The sequence below is a fragment of the Mobula hypostoma genome, chromosome 10 (assembly GCF_963921235.1).
Source record: "Mobula hypostoma chromosome 10, sMobHyp1.1, whole genome shotgun sequence".
Lineage (NCBI taxonomy): Eukaryota > Metazoa > Chordata > Chondrichthyes > Myliobatiformes > Myliobatidae > Mobula > Mobula hypostoma.
Genome location: NC_086106.1, coordinates 88,618,387 through 88,637,445, shown reverse-complemented (window position 1 = coordinate 88,637,445; position 19,059 = coordinate 88,618,387). Strand labels below are relative to the sequence as shown.

Below are 19,059 nucleotides of genomic sequence, written 5' to 3'. Positions count from 1 at the left end.
GCCAATGTGAAGAACAGAAGAGTGCACACTTTCTTGGTCAGTTTGGACCATAAGTGAACACTGCATGTGTATGTTATGGATGTACTGTCCAAAATGGGTTGAATGAACTGCTCTACCCAGGTAGCATTAGTAGCATAGGCCACATCTTACTTCTCATTCTTTGATGTTCCTACAGAGCTGAGAATAACTTGCTTTCACTCTGGTTCATATACACTTAGTGTATTAACACCTGTTCATTAATGCACATATCTAATTAGCCAAACATGTGGCAGCAACTCACTGCATAAAATTCTGCAGCCATGGTCAAGTTATTCAGTTGTTATTCAGACTAAACATCAGAATGAAGAAGATATGTGATCAAAGTAACTTTGACCATGGAATGATGTTGGTGCCAGTCAGGGTGGTTTGAATATCTCATAAAATGCTGACCTCCTAGAAGTTTCATGCACAACAGACTTTAGCTTTTACAGGTGAAAACAAAGAAAAAAATCCAGTGAGTGGCAGTTGTGTGTGTGAAAATGCCTTGTTAATGAGAGAGGTCAGAGGAAAATGGGCAGACTGGTTCAAGCTGACAGAGGTGACCCAAACTCAGATCATCACGTGTTACAACAGTGTAGAAGAGCATCTCTGAACACACAACCCGTCAAACCTTGAAGTGGATGGGCTATCACAGCAGAAGAGCACATCGGGATTACTCCTATGTCTAATAAAGAGGCCACTGAGTATATGTTCTAAGGTGAGGGATATGCCAATGTAGTCCTGCAGATGAGGCAGAGTGTGCCAGTCTGGATGTCCAGAAGAGCAGCTTGTGAGAAATACACTCCTTTTGCAATTTACACCGGTCTTTTGAGTGCTTCCAAAGTCAGTGTCAAGAAAGGTCGAGGTTTTTGTCATATTCACAAGTATATTTACTATCAAAGAGAAGATGGCCGTGCAGCGGCCATTCTGGAATGAATATCTGTAATCTGTCAAGTAGGATGCCGTGCACAATCCTGATTTGATGGAGACGGACATGAGAAGCACAGAGGAACATCTGGTGAAACTTCTGAAATGCCTGTTTCACTACCGCTGCTACTGTGCGATCCAGAATCTCCGGGGGGGAAGGCCCCAAATCCTCAGCTTTGCCTGTTGCTGGCGGCCGGGGCTGGGGTCGAAGCGCTCAGCAGAGATGGTGCTCGGTGCTCGGTGTTGGAGGGCTGGTCGGAGGCTCGAAGTTTTCGGATGGACTCAGAGTCGGCTGTGGTCAGGTGCTTCCAGGGTGCTGCATCGGCAAGTTTGCGGCGCTGGAGGTTCATGGCAAGGAGAGTTTTTCTTCCTTCTACCGTCTGCGTGAGATGATGGGGCTATCGGGACTTTGAGACTCTTTTTTACCGTGCCCATGGTCTGTTCTTTATCAAATTTCTAACTCCAAATTTGAGGAAGGACATTCTTGCTATTGAGGGAGTGCAGCGTAGGTTCACATGGTTAATTCCCGGGATGGCGGGACTGTCATATGTCGAAAGATTGGAGCGACTGGGCTTGTATACTCTGGAATTTAGAAGGCTGAGAGGGGATCTTATTGAACCATATAAGATTATTAAGGGATTGGACATGCTGGAGGCAGGAAGCATGTTCCCGCTGATGGGTGAGTCCAGAACCAGAGGCCACAGTTTAAGATAAGGGGTAGGCCATTTAGAACGGAGTTGAGGAGAAACTTTTTCACCCAGAGAGTGGTGGATATATGGAATGCTCTGCCCCAGCAGGCTGTGGAGGCCAAGTCTCTGGATGCTTTCAAGAAAGAAATGGATAGAGCTCTTAAAGATAGCGGAATCAAAGGTTATGGGGATCAGGCAGGAACTGGATACTGATTGTGGATGATCAGCCATGATCACAGTGAATGGCAGTGCTGGCTCGAAGGGCCGAATGGGCTACTCCTGCAACTATTATCTATTGTCTAAATTACGGTATTGCTTTGCACTGTTGTAACTATATGTTATAATTATGTGGTTTTTATTAGTTTTAGTCTTGGTCTGTCTTGTGTTCCTGTGATATCATTCTGGAGGAACATTGTATCATTTCTTAATGCATGCATTACTAAATGACAATAAATGAGGACTAAGTGTCCTCATAATCTAATCTAATATTTATGCACAGATACAATGAAAAGCTTACTTGCAGTAGTATCACAGGCACATGGCAACATAGAATTAGCATTCATAAGAATAACACAAATTAAATTTAAATTATACATGTTTACAAGCAAGAACACAATTAGAACAAAAAAAGGTCAATTTTCATGCAAAGTTGTCATAGTGTTATTGATCTCTAGTGATTAGGTTTGTGCTGTTTGATCCAAGAACTGAATGTGGCTGTTCTTGAACCTGGTGGTGTTGGACTTCTGTACCTCCTGCCCGATGATAGCTGCAAGGAGATGGTACAGCCCAGATGAAGGGGATCTTTGATGATGGATGAAGCAATGTCTCCTGCAGATACTAACGTATGACCCTGAGGTTCATGATGTCATCCACTTTGAGCTGCTATGAGCCAGGGATTCCGAAGGATCAGTGGGAATGGTGCATTTTGTCCAAAGAGACAATGAATCCTTTCCTCTGCCCATCTAGTAAACTAAATCCTAATTGATGATGTAGAAAAGTGAGTCTCTCAATTGAATCAGGAGTTATTCAAGGCTGTTCTCTCCTCTTGCCTTGAGAAAATTTATATCACGTTCTATGACAAGTCCATTGGGAAGGATGCAGGTATAAGAGGGGTCAGATCACTAGGCAGTGGAGGCATTCGGGCCAAATCTTTCCTGTACTTGGATGTCATTATCATCTTATGCTTGGATCCACCATTATCTGCAGACTGAGGAGGATTTGTTTAAAATGGCCTTTGGCACAAATAATAAAGCCATGTCCTTTGGTAACTGTCCCATTTGATCCTTTGTTCCCTTCACTGGCAGGTCTGGTTATCTGAGGATAAGGGGAATATGATTCTGAGAAGAAAAGGCATGCATAAAAAGTCAGGTGGAGCAAATGGCCAAGCTGGAAATTTGGAAAATGAATTCCTTCTCAATTGCAGGAATAATCTGGTTAGATGCTCGTGGTTTTGTGACTACAGACTGAGTACCCCTTATCCAAATTTCCAAAATCTGAAAGCCTCCAAAATCTGAAATTGTTTTGAATGCTGACATGACATTTAAAATGGAAAATTCCACAAGGCACTGGGAAGGTTCCACAGACATTTCAGAGAAATGACATCACATACATAATGAACAAAAGTTAATGAAAAATAGAAAAACACTGCAAAAAGCAAAAAATGAAGATCTCGATTGTGTATGAAAGAATGATTCATCAGTGTCAGAGTGAACATATGCCACTTAATGATATGCTGATCATGAAACAAGCAAAGATCTATCATGCCAAACTGAAAATTGAAGGTAATCGTGAATATTCGGCAGACTGGTTGCAGAAATTTAAGAAAAGGCACAGCATTAAATGTTTAAAGAATTGTGGTGATGGAGTATCTGCTGATAATGAAGAAATTCATTGATGAGTTTGCCAAGATGATTGCTGATGAAAATCCATCATGCTGAATGCTTGCATAGGTACACATGAATGATGAACAAATGTAAGACAATGACTGCTTACTTGTAGAACATAAATTCAGAATCAGAAATATTGGAGATCCCAAACTATCCATTACTTATTCAAAACTCTGAAAAAAATCTGGAATCTGAAACTCTTTCCGACCAAACATTTTGGATAAGGGGTGCTCCTGTATTGTGCAGGTATGGCCTATACCAGATTCCAGCACAGAAGCCATCACTCATGACTCTTCTTTTATCTGGCAATTCAAGACCATTTTTGCCCACAGAGATGCAATGTTCGAATCTCCAGGTAAAAGGGTAAATGAAAATGTACCCAGTGTAGCTTCATTTTTATGACTGTCTTTACGTGTCACCATGCCAAGCAGCTCATACAGGTGCCACTGTATATGCTGAGGTTCTATTTCTCCCAAGTGTTGTGAAGAATCTGGTAATGTTGCTGTGGAATGATTCTTTTAGTTGAACCACCTGTCCTTGTAGGAAAGTTTGTGTGGAAGAATACCTTTGTTCACAAATCAATCAGACAAAGGACTACAGACAAATTCATTTAGTGCAATGACTCAACATCAGAACTTTTGGGAATCAGATTGGCTATCAGTGACTAAGAATCTCCCTGTCAGATCTCCTATGTACAGCTAGTGTCTCATTCCCACTGCACACTGGCTCCAAGGTGAAATTTATTATCAAAGTACATATATGCCACCATATACAACCCTAAGATTCATTTTTTTGTGTGCAATCACAGTAAATAGAAGAAGCACAATAGAATCAATGAAAACCTGCACCCAACAGGACAGATTAACAACCAATATGCAAAAAAAAACCCAACAAACTGTGTAAATACAAAAAGAAAAATAAAACAAGAAATAATAATAATAAATATCAAGAACACTAGATGAAGGGCCCTTGAATGTGTATGTTGCAAATGTTATGAAAAAGTATATCCTTGAAAGAAAGAAAATTTTCAATAATACAACGGCAAGCAAGAAAGCAATGAGAGCCCATAATATTGCTTTAAAATTTGCAATAAGTGCAGAAATTGCTTGTTTCCTAATAGGTTTCATCCACTGAATAATTTTTCACTTTCATTAAATGTTACAGAAAAAAGATTGCTTATAAAGATGCACTAACATAATTCTACAGATTGGAAGAGTGTCTGTTCAGTGGCTTTTCTCTGTTGTCAGGATCAATGACAACACTGTGAGGCTAGAGTTGGAAATCTCAGTCTGAAATTTTCAGTTTGTATAGTAATCCCCTCTTCCCCCCCACCCTTGTAAAAGCTAACAAAGCAGTATTGATTCACTGAGGTTATAACTTATCAACCAATTGTGGAAATGGTGTTCCCCTTTGATTGTGAGAATGAATCTCATTAGTAGGGATAAGGTGAAATCTGACTATTGACAGCGTGTAAATATGAATGAAGAACTGCTAACATATTTCTGTGTGTACTGTAGGTGGCATCCAATTTGTGAAAACAACACATGCACGCAGTGCTCTAAGCTTTCTCTGCAGTGCACTTCATCCAGTGATGCCTCCATCACACAACACAGCAGATGTCATTGCAATATTATACTTTGTCATACTCTTAAACACATAAACTCTATCTATACACACTGCCCATACTTCTCACTGCCTTAGTAAAGCAGCATAAAAGACTACACTTTATCCTGAATATTCTCTCTTCTCCCCTCTGCAATCAGGCAGAATATAAAAATCCTGAAAGCAAGGACCACCAAGCAAATGCAGCTTGTACTCAGCTGTAATAAATCATTTCTTAATACAATAAGATGGATTCTTAACCTCCTTCACTTGTGTTCTCTCCCCTCTCCCCACCTTCTAATCCAGGCTTTTGCCCCCTTCCTTTCCAGTCCTGATGAAGGGTCTCAGCCTGAAACATCCACAGTTTATTCCCCACCATAACTACATCCTGACTTACTGAGTTCCTCCAGCATTTTGTGTGGCTTGACTTCACAATCTCATTATTATCTTGCACTTTATTGGCTGCCTGCACTGCACTTTCTCTATGGATGCTACATTTTATTCTGCATTCTGTTGCTGGTTTAGCTTGTATAACCTATGTGCACTTTGTAATGACTTAACTGTATGAACAAAGTTCAAAGTAATTTTATTATCAAATGACATATATGTCACCTTATTCCACGGTGAGATTCATTTTCTTGCAGGCATACACGATAAATCCAATAACCATAATAGAATCAATGAAAGACTGCACAAGCTTAATGTACAATCAGTGTGCATAAGAGAACAAACTGTGCAAACAGAGAAAGAAAGAAGAAATAATAATAACAATAATAACTAATAATAATAATAAGTAAATAAGCAATAAGTATTGAGAACATAAGGTGACGAGTCCTTGAAAGTGTGTCGACAGGTTGTGGGAACATTTCATTGATGGGGCAAGTGAAGACAAGTTATGTTATCCCCTTTGGTTCAGAAGTCTGATGGCTGAGGGATAATAACTGCTCCTGAACCTGGTGGTGTGAGTCCTGAGGCTCCTGTGCCTTCTTCCTGATGGCAGCTGTGAGAGGAGAGCATGACCTGGGTGGTGAATGTCTCTGATGGTGAACGCTGCTTTCCTGTGACAACACTCCATGTAGATGAGCTCAGTGATGGGGAGGACTTTAGCCATGACGGAGTGTGCTGTACCCAGTACCTTTTGTAGGATTTTGTAGGAGTATATAATCAAGATTTTCACTGTATCTCGGTACAAGTGACAATAATAGACCAATTACAAATCCAAAACTTTCATTCATATTTACGACCTAGCTCAGTGAATTAAAATACCTGATGAAAGAGTCACCTTAATCAGTGTGATTATTTTTGCATTGTAAACAGACAGACATGTATTCATTAAGTTCATTCAGTTTTGTGACATAATGATTAACACAAGTAGTGACCATTATAACTCCTATGAGCAAATGTGACTGTTACCCGCAAAAAAAACTTCAAAATTGAAACTATTAACGTACCAAGCATACCTGCCTTGTTCACTTGAGGTTGCATATTGGCGCTACAAAATATCATCTTCTTTGTGTCAATAAATAATCTGTAATAACCTGCTATCAGGCAAGCAAAATTTACAGCTTCTGTTGACTCCATCAGCAACACGATAGGCTGGAAAAAGAAAAAGAGTATAAAAGTTAATGTTGTCAGATATTCACTAGTGGATTTCATAAGGGCATCCACTTTTCAGCATCAGTATCAGGAATTGCTTCAAGTTCCCATGGTGGTCCATGGAAACCTCTGCTGGCTGGTGTGGTAATAATTGGGAAAGTCTGGACTAAGGAGGACTAAGGAAAACTAGGAATACTTGGAGCTGGATTATGTGTCTATACGTACAGATCTCTGTCTCAACATTGTGTGAGGTGGTTATGATGCAAAGTGTCTTTCATCCTTTCATCAAATATCCTGCCCGCAGACAGAATATATGTTCACACATGAGGAAAAGGCTGCTTGGATGAAGGATAACAATGATCTTAATAGATTGTTGCTTGATTGGGTTAATTAATGACATAAGTATCTCAGGCAAAATATTAAAGGAAAATGGTATCAAATATGACTAAGAGTGCATGTTTAGAAACTGTATGTACCACAACAGATGACATTATTGCACAAGTCACTTCTGTTAGCTGAGCATTGACCATCTTCAACAAAGGCTGACTTACTGGTAATACTGCATAGGGAACAGCAACATTACATTGGCAATGAGTTTGGGATGATGTTGCTTGAGGGAGTACAGGGCAGTAACCAAGGTAATATAGAACAGGGCTTTCTAGGTACAGTGGTCTTGATGCAAGCAGTGGATTTGATGGATAAACAGACAAGCTGTAAAAGGGTGACAGGACTCAGCCATGGTACTTATACTGGGAGCAACGAGAGATGTTTCTGGGATCCAGTAATATTATTTAAATTCCTAGGAGAGGACAGAGACAGAGTAATGCAGCCATTTACAGAAAGGGGAGAATAATGTTATTCTTGGTAGCAGGGTTGAAGACAATAGTGAAGCAATGGTACTACGATGATATCTCTTACAAAGATATAAAAACATTGAAGGAACACTTTAGCCTAGTTCTATGATGAATAGATTGCTAACTAAGAACATTTGGATAGAACTCTGAAAGTATTGAGCAGATGTGTATGACAGCCTCCTTTATGGAAGAGATGTTCAATAATATGGGATATCTTCACTCAAGTTGTGATTCTGGAATGTGGTTTGCAGGCATGTTTTGGTTTGGGGTTTGTTCTCAGTGCCGTTTTCTGTGTAGGGGATGTTAGTTTTTTTGTGTGAGGGTTGTGGGGGTTTGGTGTTTGATGTTCTGGCTGCTGTTTTCTGTGTGAGTAATCTGTCTGGAGAAGCAGTTTTAAATGGAAGAAATCGTGAATGAGCTCTGAATGCCAGACTTCAGTCAATTTACAGAAATGGAAAGTTTGTAGGAGTATTATGAGTGAGGGATTATATATGAAAATAGGTGATAGGTATCAAAATGCTTTTATGGATTAATTGGATGATAACCAGACCACTGAATTGCTGGATTGGTTTTATGTTTCACCTTTATGGGGCAGGACATGATTCAGGAAGCACCACAGTCCCAAAAGTGAATGGATAGCACATTGTCTACATTCTACAGGAAGATGTAATCCATCAGAACTGAGAGCAGTTAGAGACTTCACAGATGCCAATGACTCCCTTGCAGATAAGGGGATCTTGGAAGTTAGGAAATTTCACAGATTGATGACATTCATAATTGATATTTATGTATATCCATGGAAGTATATAATCTAATATATGCTTGCATGTAAATCGTTATGGAGCATTTTGTTTAACAAATGTAGTTTATGATTTGCATTGGTTTGCTTCTTTTTCATGAAGGCAAAGCAGTTCAATATATACATATCAATGTCAGTGTACCTTTAAGCTCTGTGGCATGACTATTGGTACAAATTCCATCTATTTGCTGAAGAAGTTTGAATCTGACAGAAAGAAAGTAATATAAAACATGCAACATAGATGCAGGCCATTCAGCCCAACCAGTCTGTGTTGATACTAGCTCTCTGGAATGCAAAACATATTAACCACAGTTTTCTACATTGTCACATCTTCTTTATTTCCTTTTCTTTCATTCCTTTATCCTATTGGATCTTAAAAAATTGCTGCTGTGGCTCTAACTGTGTTAATGGGAAGTTAGAGAAGAGAATATAAGGAGATTCAGGGCTGTAGTTCATAGGGGAATGCAACAGTGAAACTCTGCTATTTTCAGAGCAAAATTAACAGGTCAGACAAGATTGGACATTTATTAGGTTTATAAATGTTATTAAATAATAAAATAATAAAAGGACTAAGTGCAGCCTGACTGGTGTCTTATAAAGATTCAGCATTATCTCCTTGCTTTTATATTCTATTCCTCTTGAAGTAAATGCTAACATTGCATTTGCCTCCTTCACCACAGACTCAACCTGCAAATTAACCTTCTGGGGGTCTTATATGAGGACTCCTAAGTCCCCCTGCACCTCCGATGTTTGAACCTTCTCCCTATTTAGATAATAGTCCGCTGTATTGTTCCTTATACAAAAATGCATTATCATACATTTCCCAACACTGTATTCTATCTTTTTTGCCCATACTTCCAAATTGTCTAAGTCCTGCTGCAATCGCATTGCTTCCTCAGCGCTACTTATCCCCCACCTATCTTCACTTCAGTCGCAAACTTTGCCACAAAGCCATCAATTCCATTATCTAAATCATTGACAAACAAAATGAAAAGCAGTGGTCCCAATATTGACCCCTGAGAACACCACTAGTCACCGGAGCCCATCCGTTGCCTCCTGCCTGTCAGCCATTCCATTATCCATGCCAATATCTTCCCTGTAACGCCATAGGATTTTATCTTGTTAAGCAGCCTCATGTGTGGCACCTTATCAAACGCTTTCTGAAAATCCAATTAAATGACATTCATTGCCTCTTTTTTGTCCATCCTGCTTGTTACTTCCTCGAAGAGCTCTAACTGATTTGTCAGGCAACATTTCCCTTTACAGAAACCATACTGACTTTGACTTATTTTATCATTAGTTTCCAAGTACCAAGAAACTTCATCCTTAGTAATAGACTCCAACACTATCCCAACCACTGAGGTTAGGCTAACTGGTCTACAAATTCCTTTCTTTTGACTTTCTCTCTTCTTAAAGAGTGGAATGACATTTGTAATCTTCCAGTCCTCCAGGACCATGTCAGAATCAAGTGATTCTTGAAATATCATCTGTTGTCTCTTCTGCAACCTCTCTCAGGACTCTGGGATGAAGTCCATCTGGCCCGAGTGACTTATCCACTTTAAGTCCTTTGAGTTAGCCTAGCACTTTTTCCTTTGTAATAGCAACGACACTCACTGACCTCTGGCACACTGCTAGTGTCTTCCACAGTGAAGACAGATGCAAAGTACCCATTAAGTTCATCTGCCATTTCTTTGTCCTCCATTACTATCTCACCAGCATCTTTTCCAGTGGTTCAATATCAACTCTCACCTCCCTTTTGCTTTTTATATAACTGATAAAACTTTTGGTAGCTTTATATTATTGGCTAGTCTGCCCTCATATTTCATCTTTTGCCTTCTTATTGCTTTTTTAGTTGCCTTTTGTTGGATTTTTAAAAGCTTCCCAGTCATCCACCTCCCACTCACTTTTGCTACCTTTCTAGGCCCTTTCCTTGGCTTTATGCAGTCCTTGACTTCCTTTGTCAGCCACGGTTGCCTACTCCTGCCATTTGAGAACTTCTCCCTCTGTGGGACATATCTGTCCTGTGCCTTGTGAACTATTCCCAGAAACTTTACCCATCTCTGCTCTGCCGTCATCCCTGGCAATATCCTCCTCCAATCCACCTGGGCAAGCTCCTCTCTCATGCCTCTGTAATTCCCTTTATTGCATTGCGATACTGATATGCGTGATTTATGCTTCTCCTTCTCAAATTGCAGTATGAATTCAATGATATTATGATCACTAACTCCCAAGGGTTCCTTTACGTTAAGCTCCCTAATAAGATCTGTGTTATTACACAACACCCAGTCTAAGATAGCCTTTCCCTGACTATGCTCAAGCACAAGCTGCTCTAAAAGGCCATCTAGTAGGCATTCAACACATGCCCTCTTTTACGATCCAACACCAACCTGATTTTCCCAATCCCCTTGCCTATTGAAGTCCCTATTACAATTGTGTCATTACCCTTAATACATGTCTTTTCCTGCTCCCTTTGCAATCTCAACCCCACATCTTGGCTACTATTTGGGGGCCTATATATGATTCCCATGATATTTTTTTCACCCTTGCAATTTCTTAACTCCACCCACAAAGATTCAACATTCTCTGACCCTATGTCACCTCTTTCTAAAGACATAATTCCATCTCTTACCAACAGAACCACACCACAGCCTATTCCTTTCTGCCTGTCCTTTTGATACAATGTATATCCTTTGATGTCAAGCTGCTAACTATAGTCAGTGATGCCCACAATGTCATACCAATTATTCTCTGATTGTGCCATGAGTTCGTCCACCTTATTCTGAAAGCTACATGCATTTAAATACAACACCTTCAGTCCTGCATTCTTCGCCTTTTTGAAGTTTGCCTCTGGGGTACAATTTAACTCTTTGCTCTGTCTGCATTCGTACCCAATCATTGGGTTATCCTTCCTTACATTCATATTATACCCATCATCTACTTGTAAACCGGCTGGCTCATCCTCAGCTCTGTAATCCTGGTTCCCATCCTCTGCCATATTAGCCTAAACCACTCCCAATAGCTCTAGTCATCCTGCCTGCAAGAATATTAGTCCCCCAAAATGATATGGAATATGGTTAAGATGATATTACATCATTATGTATTGCCTTCCCATCACCATCATTCCTTTAGGAGCTTTACACGGCAGCAGTACTGGTGAATCAAGGTATTTCCATTTCTAGTTCAGTATGGTGAGGTTTGCACAGGCCCAGCATTGTATGCAGGCTCTGAAGAAGTGTGCCTTGCTCCAAGCTGCTCTTGCTGTCAACTCTGCAATATGTCAAAAGCTAATGTTCAGCACAATCCAGTTCCCACAAACCAAAACCTCCCTCCAACTAGTACACATTAACCTTTTCTGAAGATGCCCCGAAGGGCTTTATCAGCGCGATAACTCAAAAATGTGATAATGTTGCTGAGTGCAACAAGCAGGGTTGATAGCATTGAATAGAAATGATAAATTGATGCGTTACATAAATAGAATTTATAAACAGTTTTATGTGGTAGGACAGATAGAACATTAAACTCCTATAAGTGTATTGCCTCTATGGCATGGACTTAATAAGCACTTTGTTACAAAGGCGGTTTGCTTTTATTTATAAATAAATTGATGTCTCTGAAAATAATCAGCCAAGCACAGTAAGTTGCTACCTTCTCTAAATCTAAAATCTGACAAGTAGCTAAAGGTGAAACCATCAACTGAATTCTGAATTTTCTATACTGATGATCAGAACTGAAATCCTTACTAAATATTCTATGCAACCATAAAAAAATTACATGAAAAAGTGCAAAAAAATGCCTTCTCTTCAGACTAATTCATCAGAGGAGAGCATAATTAAAGAAGTAATTTCTTCAATGGATCTGTGGAGGTTATTCCACAGTGTATGAAATGGCTGTACAGTTTGTTTTGCAAGACCATTTATGAATGTTTGCAATCGAACTCTATCTAAATAAAGGTATTCTGAAAGCTAATACTTTCCATCTGCTGGCTTTGGAAGATCAGTAGCAGGTGCAAAAGAGGCATACAACCAGACAGAGCTGGTAAGCATGGTTGCCAGTCACATTCTTCAAAGGGCCATCAGGATGGATGAATCAGATGGCCCTCATACAGCAGCAACCACGTTTCTGTCATCCAGGCATTAGGTACTGTCTGCAGGATTGCTGTTTTCTTGCTGCATGGTGCAAGACAAGGGATGCTTGATGTCTGGAAAGAGCATAAACATATGGCAGATATTGGAGCATTCTGCCACACTTGCTCCACCAAGCTTACATTGTAAAACAATATTGTAAAATTATGTGCTTATACTAACAGTATAAGCAATGTTCCTTCTAATTTTTTTTACAGCTGTGTGGACCAATCATTGATCTGAACAGGAAATTTTTACATGGCAACAAAGTCTATGTGTGCGGGAGCATTTCAATTTCTGTGCAACTGTGCAGCACAGTATCTGTACTTGTCCAAGATCATTCTTTTCCTCCCTTCCCAGAATGCAGCAACACTCACTGTTCCTTTCAAGGCTGCACTGGAGTTGTTTTTTAAAATGAGCATCTTGTGCTCAAAAAATACTCCCTGCTTTTACCTTCTGTTTTGGAAATCCAAAGTATCCTCTTGGAAAGTTGCTATTTGTCACACTGCTTTTACTTTTGCCCTTCAGTTACAATGTGCCTTCATGATGAGGAATACACCTTTATACATTGCATAATGCTTTCAGCAATGGTATTATACCAAAAGCTAATCATATTTCAAAGTGATAACAAGTCATAACTCCACAAGTGCACACAATGACTGCTCTGTGGTAATGGTCTCATCATTCATGAGTTCTACATCCTGCCAGTGATGTTAATGGTAAGAATGTTATATGTATTCTCATACCTTAGTTTCTGAGATGGTTAGCTCAACCCGAGCCACGTTCTCCTTCTCTTTGAACAACTGAATTCGGTTCACTCGGCCAAACTCTGCTAAGATAGTGGTGAGATTTGTTTTCAGGTCTATAACATGGCTGATGCCATGCTGTGGCCCAACTAGCAAAGTCATTTCTGATTGCTTTGCATCCTGTTTTTAGAAAAATGTGAAGATGAAAAATTATACATTTCAACTGCTTAATGCAAATAGCTTCCAGTAAACCAATCTCATAGGAGTACCTAGGAATACAAAGGCTGTGCCAAAACAAATTATTCAATCTAACCAGTCCTTGTTGGCATTTATGGTCCACTCAAACCTCCTGCTGCCTTTGCTCACACAAACCTGCCAATGTGTTCCTCTGTTGTCTATTTGTCCTTTCTTCTCTTAATTGTGTCTACACTCCTTGTTTCAACAAACTCGCTAGGTTAATGGCTACATTCTTGCCATTTTCTTGGTAAAGAATTTTTTTCTTAATTCCCTTTTGGATTTCTGGTGACTGTCTTATATTGATAGCTTCCACTTCTGCTCTTCCCCATAAGTGGAAACATTTCTTCTGTGTTCTGGTCGAAAGTTTTCTTCTTTTTAAAGATGTCCATTAGGTCATTCCTAGCCGATCCTCATGAGAAAAGAGATGCCGTTCAACCTTTCTTGAAATCTCTTGCATTTCTGGTATCACCTTTGTAAGGCTCCTTGACACCCTCTCCAGTAACAAAGGAAATGTATTCTTATTATAATAAGGTGACCAAATTGTATGTAGTACTCTTGCTCTAACCAAGATTCAAAACTGGTTCAGAATATTTACCTACTTTTCTATTTGAACCCTCAAGAAATAAACTTTAACAGCTTATGATGTTGTTAACCTGTGATACAGCTTTTACTTTGTACTTTGAGGTTCCTTTGTTCCTCTACCCACTCCAGCCCCATTTCCAAATAATAGATGACTTCCCTGTGCTTCTGGCTAAAACGTGCCTTAGAATTATCTTGCTGAATTTCACCTGCTAATTATTTGCCCATTCTACATGTTTGTTAATGTCCTCTTATTACTCATTGCATTCTTCCTCAGTATTGCCTGTTCCTTCCCCCCACCATATAGTTGTACCTGCAAATTTAGATGTATATGGTGATCACTGTGATCATAAGTAATTGTTAAGCTGATTTTTATGGAACACCACCACCCATCTTGTTCGACAATATATAGCTACCACTTTGCTCCCACTCTCTGCTTTCTGTCCTGAAGCAAGTTAACTCACAATTGATTTTGCTATTTGTTCTCTGAAACGGTATCCCATGATATTATTTTTATGTTATGGCGGGGTACAGTATCCAAAGCCTTTTGAAAATTAGGTAGATTACAGTTACCGCCTTACTTATTTTGCTTTGTTTTGTATCTTTTTAAAATAATTCAGCAAAGTTGGTGCTATATGATATATCCTTTTGGTATGCATGCAGCATAGTCATTATTGTACTTCTTGATTTTATATGTTTCTTTGCAAGAGATTCCATTTTTTTCCTAATTAGCATGGCTAATTTAGTTTCTCTCTAATTTTCAGAACATGTATTATCTGTTTTCTTAATTCAGTGGATTCTGGTTAATTGGGGCACTTTGGGACCAGTACATTTTGTCCTGTGATTAGGTTACGATTAATCAGGTTTGTTGGGGGTTGCTGGGGCAGCATGGCTTGAAGGGCTGGAAAGGCCTACCCTGCACTGTTTTGCTAAGTAAAAATAAAATTGTGGTTCCTAATAGTTATCGGTGTTGGAATTCATCCAGTGTATGCAGCCGTGTTCTTTTGATTGACTGTAAATTAACAAAATCAGTGCATATAATGGATTGCCTTCATAAAATGTTTTCAATGATTGCATTCTTCAAATCTTCATTTTCATTGTAACATTCAAGATGATTGTCCATACCTTCGAATTTTTTGTAGTTTCTAACTTGTTGAAACAGTGAAATCATTTCATTTTCACTCTTGGCCATTTCTGGCATCTCCAAGCCTGAATGCTTGAATCCGTAGTGAGTAAAAAACAGTTTTGAATTGTCTTACTGCTATCAGTGGCAAAAATCATTCCTTTTTGAACACAAATGCACACAACTGCTGCTACTTAAAAACTTTGCTCTAAGCACAGTGCTTAATGGTCACACAAGTGCAAGTGACTGACGGTAGATAGAAACTTTAACAACAGTCTTCTGTCCTAATTAAGTGACAGTGTCCCAAACAAATGATGGGAATCCAGGCTATTTTCTTGATTTGTGTTTCTTCTTTAAGAAATGGTCCCAAATTTGTGGCTACCCCCATTAATCGTTGGCCCAATTAACCAGAACACACTTTCTACCAGTCCTCTTGCAAAACTTCGAATTGATCATTAGATATGCATGGGAATGCTTCTGCACCTTTTTTCCCTCAATCCTTTTAAAATGTGTGGATACAATCATTCCAGGCCTGGGGTTTTATCATCATTGAGTTTATTTTTTTAATTTATATATCCCTTTTTACAATTTTAAAGGCACATTTCATTCCTCATTACATCATCTGATATCAGGTCCACATGTTTAATTTCCTTGCTATATACCTAAGTGAAATACTAATTTAATATTGCTGACATCTATCATTGTCCTAAACTTACTTTTTCATTGACAGGTCTTGAAGTGTACATTCCAGGGTTCTGAAAGAGGTGGCTGAAGAGATCATGAAGGCATTAGTAATGATCTTTCAAGAATCACTAGATTCTGGAATGGTTCCCGAAGATTGGACAATTGCAAACGTCACTCCACTCTTCAAGAAGGGAGAGAGGCAGAAGAAAGGAAACTATAGGCCAGTTAGTCTGACTTCAGTGGTTGGGAAGAGGATGGAATTCATTGTTAAGGATGAAGTCTCATGGTACTTGAAGCACATAATAAAATAGGCCACAGTCAGCAAGGTTTCCCCAAGGGAAAATCTTGCTTGACAAATCTGTTGGAATTCTTTGAAGAAATAACAAGCAGGATAGACAAAGGAGATTTGGTTAATGTTGTGTACTTGGATTTTCATAAGCCCTTGGTCAAAGTGCCACACATGAGGCTGCTTAATAAGCTACAAGCCCATAGATTACAGGAAAGATTCTAGTATGGATAAAACAGTGGCTGATTGGCAGGAGGCAAAGAGTAGGAATAAAGGGAGCCTTTGCTGGTTGCTGCCAGTAACTCGTGTGTTTCACGGGTTTGTGTTGGGAATAATTCTTTTTATATTATATGTCAATGATTTAGATAACAGAATTGATGGCTCCCTTTGTTGCAAAGTTTGCAGATGATATGAAGATAGGTAGAGGGGCAGGTAGTTTTGAGGATGTAGAGAGGCTACATTATTAGGAGACTGGACAAAGAAGTAGCAGATGGAATGTCAGGAAGTGTATGGTCATGCACTTTGGTAGAAGAAAAGAAAGGGTTGACTATTTTCTAAATGGAGAGAAAATGCAGAAAACTGAAGTACAAAGGGACTTGGGAGTCCTTGTGCAGGATTTCCTAAAGGTTACTTTGCAGGTTGAGTCTATGCTGAGGAAGGCAAATGTGATTTTAGCATTCATTTCAAGAAGACTGGAATATAAAAGCAAGTATGTAATGTTGAGACTTTATAAAGCATTGGTGAGGCCTCATGGAGTATTGTATGCAAGTTTGGTCCACTTATTTTAGAAAGGATGTGCGGAAACTGGAGAGGGTTCAAAGGAGGTTCATGAAATGATTCAAGATTGAATTACTTGTCATATGTAGAGCTTTTGATGGCTCTGGGTTTATATTGAGAAGATTGAGGGGTGACCTAATTGAAACCTATCGAATGGTGAAAGGCCTTGATAGAGTGGATGTGGAGAGGATGTTTTCTATGGTGGAAGAGCCAAAGACCAGAGGACACAACTTCAGAATGGAGGGGTGTCCTTTTAGAATGGAGATGAGGAGGAATTTCTGTAGCCAGAGGGTGGTGAATCTGTGGAACTCTTTGCCACAGGCAGCTGTGGAGGCTAAGTCTGTATGTATAATTAAGGCAGAGGTTGATAGATTCTTGATTGGTCAGGACATGAGGGGATTCGAGGAGAGGCAGGAGATTGAGGCTGCAAGGAAAATTGGATCAGCTGTGATGAAATGGCAGAGCAGATTCGATGGGCCAAATGGCAAGATTCTGCTCCTATATGTATGGTCTTATGGTCTAAAATATTTTACTATTTTGTTTCATGTTCTTCTATGATTTAATTTCATAGTTCCTTTTAGTCTTATTGTTTTTGTGTTTTCTGACTTCTCATCTAATCCCTTAATTTTCTTTCTTGAAATGGACTCATCTTTCCTTATACTTAGTCATCACCTTATTTTTTTCATTCATTCATAGCAATCTAATTAGTTCTTTCCATTTAGTGAAAAGTATTTTCCTCGTTCAAAAACTGTGGCTATAAATTTACTCTGAATTGATTTAATCTGACTCGCTAAAATGTCATATCAGCATTTTGTTCCCAGGCTCAGAAATTCGTCCTGGTAAATAGAATGAATTTGGAGATGACAGCTCAGTGCACTTTCACTGCTGTATGCTGCATTAGAGCTATTTACTCGATAGATACTTATAGGCATTGCTGTTTCTATTAGACGAAGCCACGGGCAGCTTCTGTCAGTTATATCAGCAGATGAATGTAAGATTCGTAAGGAATATCTTTGCAGAGCAAAAAGGATTTGATTTTCATGATGCTGTTTACGATCTCAAGTTTTCCCAAAGAGCTTAACAACCAATAAAGTACTTTTGAAATGCAGTCAACAGTGCAGTTGACTCTCATCTGTTCTATGAAATACCCTTTTAGAAACTACTTTGACCTTCACCACATGGAATATAATATTTCATGAAGCCAACATAACTTTAGCTCAAAAGAGCAGTTAAGGTCTGAGTATTAAATTCTGACCTTGCCAGCTATACCTGCCTTCCACAAGTAATTTTTTAAATGTCATTGTAAGAAATATGGCAGTATTTTCAACTCCCTCAGCAATAAATTACCAGATAATCTATCCTAATAATGTTTAATGAAGGAAAAACATTGGCCAGAATACCACTGATAATTTCTGTGTTCTTCAATCCAGTCTCAATCTGGGCGATCTTTTATATTCACCTATTAAAGTAGATAAGACCCTGGATTAAACATCTCAGCTGAAAGATGTCCCTCCAAAAAGTACTCTCTCTTCTGTAATAGCCTAAATTTATGTCTGTACTTTAGCATTTATGATCTTTTTTTAATGACAAAGCCTGTTGGAGGTTCTGAGTAGTCTACTCCTGCACCAGCTCCTGATTCGCATGAAATTATAGCATTCTGTGTTCTAATTCTCAGGGTGATAGGTCCACAATTTTCCTTAACAATATATTTCTTTATTGAAATTGTATTGCATCATGAAAGGTTATGATACATGTTCATAATAGTAAAACCAAAATCTCTGTATACTTTTTAACAATCTTAATGAAGACTTTTCTATGTGAAATCTCAGACTCTGCTACTGCAACTGCCTGAATGTGTACCATTCTGTTTATATTGTTTTCATAATTCAACTACCAAATACGTCACTTCACTTGTTTTCCGTATTAGATTTCGTTGCCATGTCACAATCCATTTCACCAAGTCCTGATAGGTGTTGCTGTTGTCACCTCTGTTTATTTGCTATTTCAAGTTTTTTGAGTTCTGCAATTTTGGATCTTCTGTAAAATACTGCAACATTAAATTTTGAAATTTCACCCCCTGCACCAAATTCATTATGGCAAATGGAGACGAGGTCCTTATAGCAAACCTAAGTGCT

At 39.0% G+C, this 19,059-nt stretch overlaps 1 protein-coding gene across 1 annotated transcript in view; it reads right to left on the bottom strand.

Annotated features, from left to right (window-relative positions):
* The window catches only part of frmpd3 (FERM and PDZ domain containing 3), a 474,907-nt gene that overhangs the window by 24,972 nt on the left and 430,876 nt on the right, over window positions 1–19,059 (bottom strand). Inside the window, exons 13-14 of the mRNA XM_063059815.1 lie at window positions 13,239–13,418; window positions 6,583–6,718 (exon numbers count right to left, since the gene is read on the bottom strand). Of these exons, the coding sequence (XP_062915885.1) occupies window positions 6,583–6,718; window positions 13,239–13,418 (316 nt within the window). The remainder of the gene's footprint in view (window positions 1–6,582; window positions 6,719–13,238; window positions 13,419–19,059) is intronic.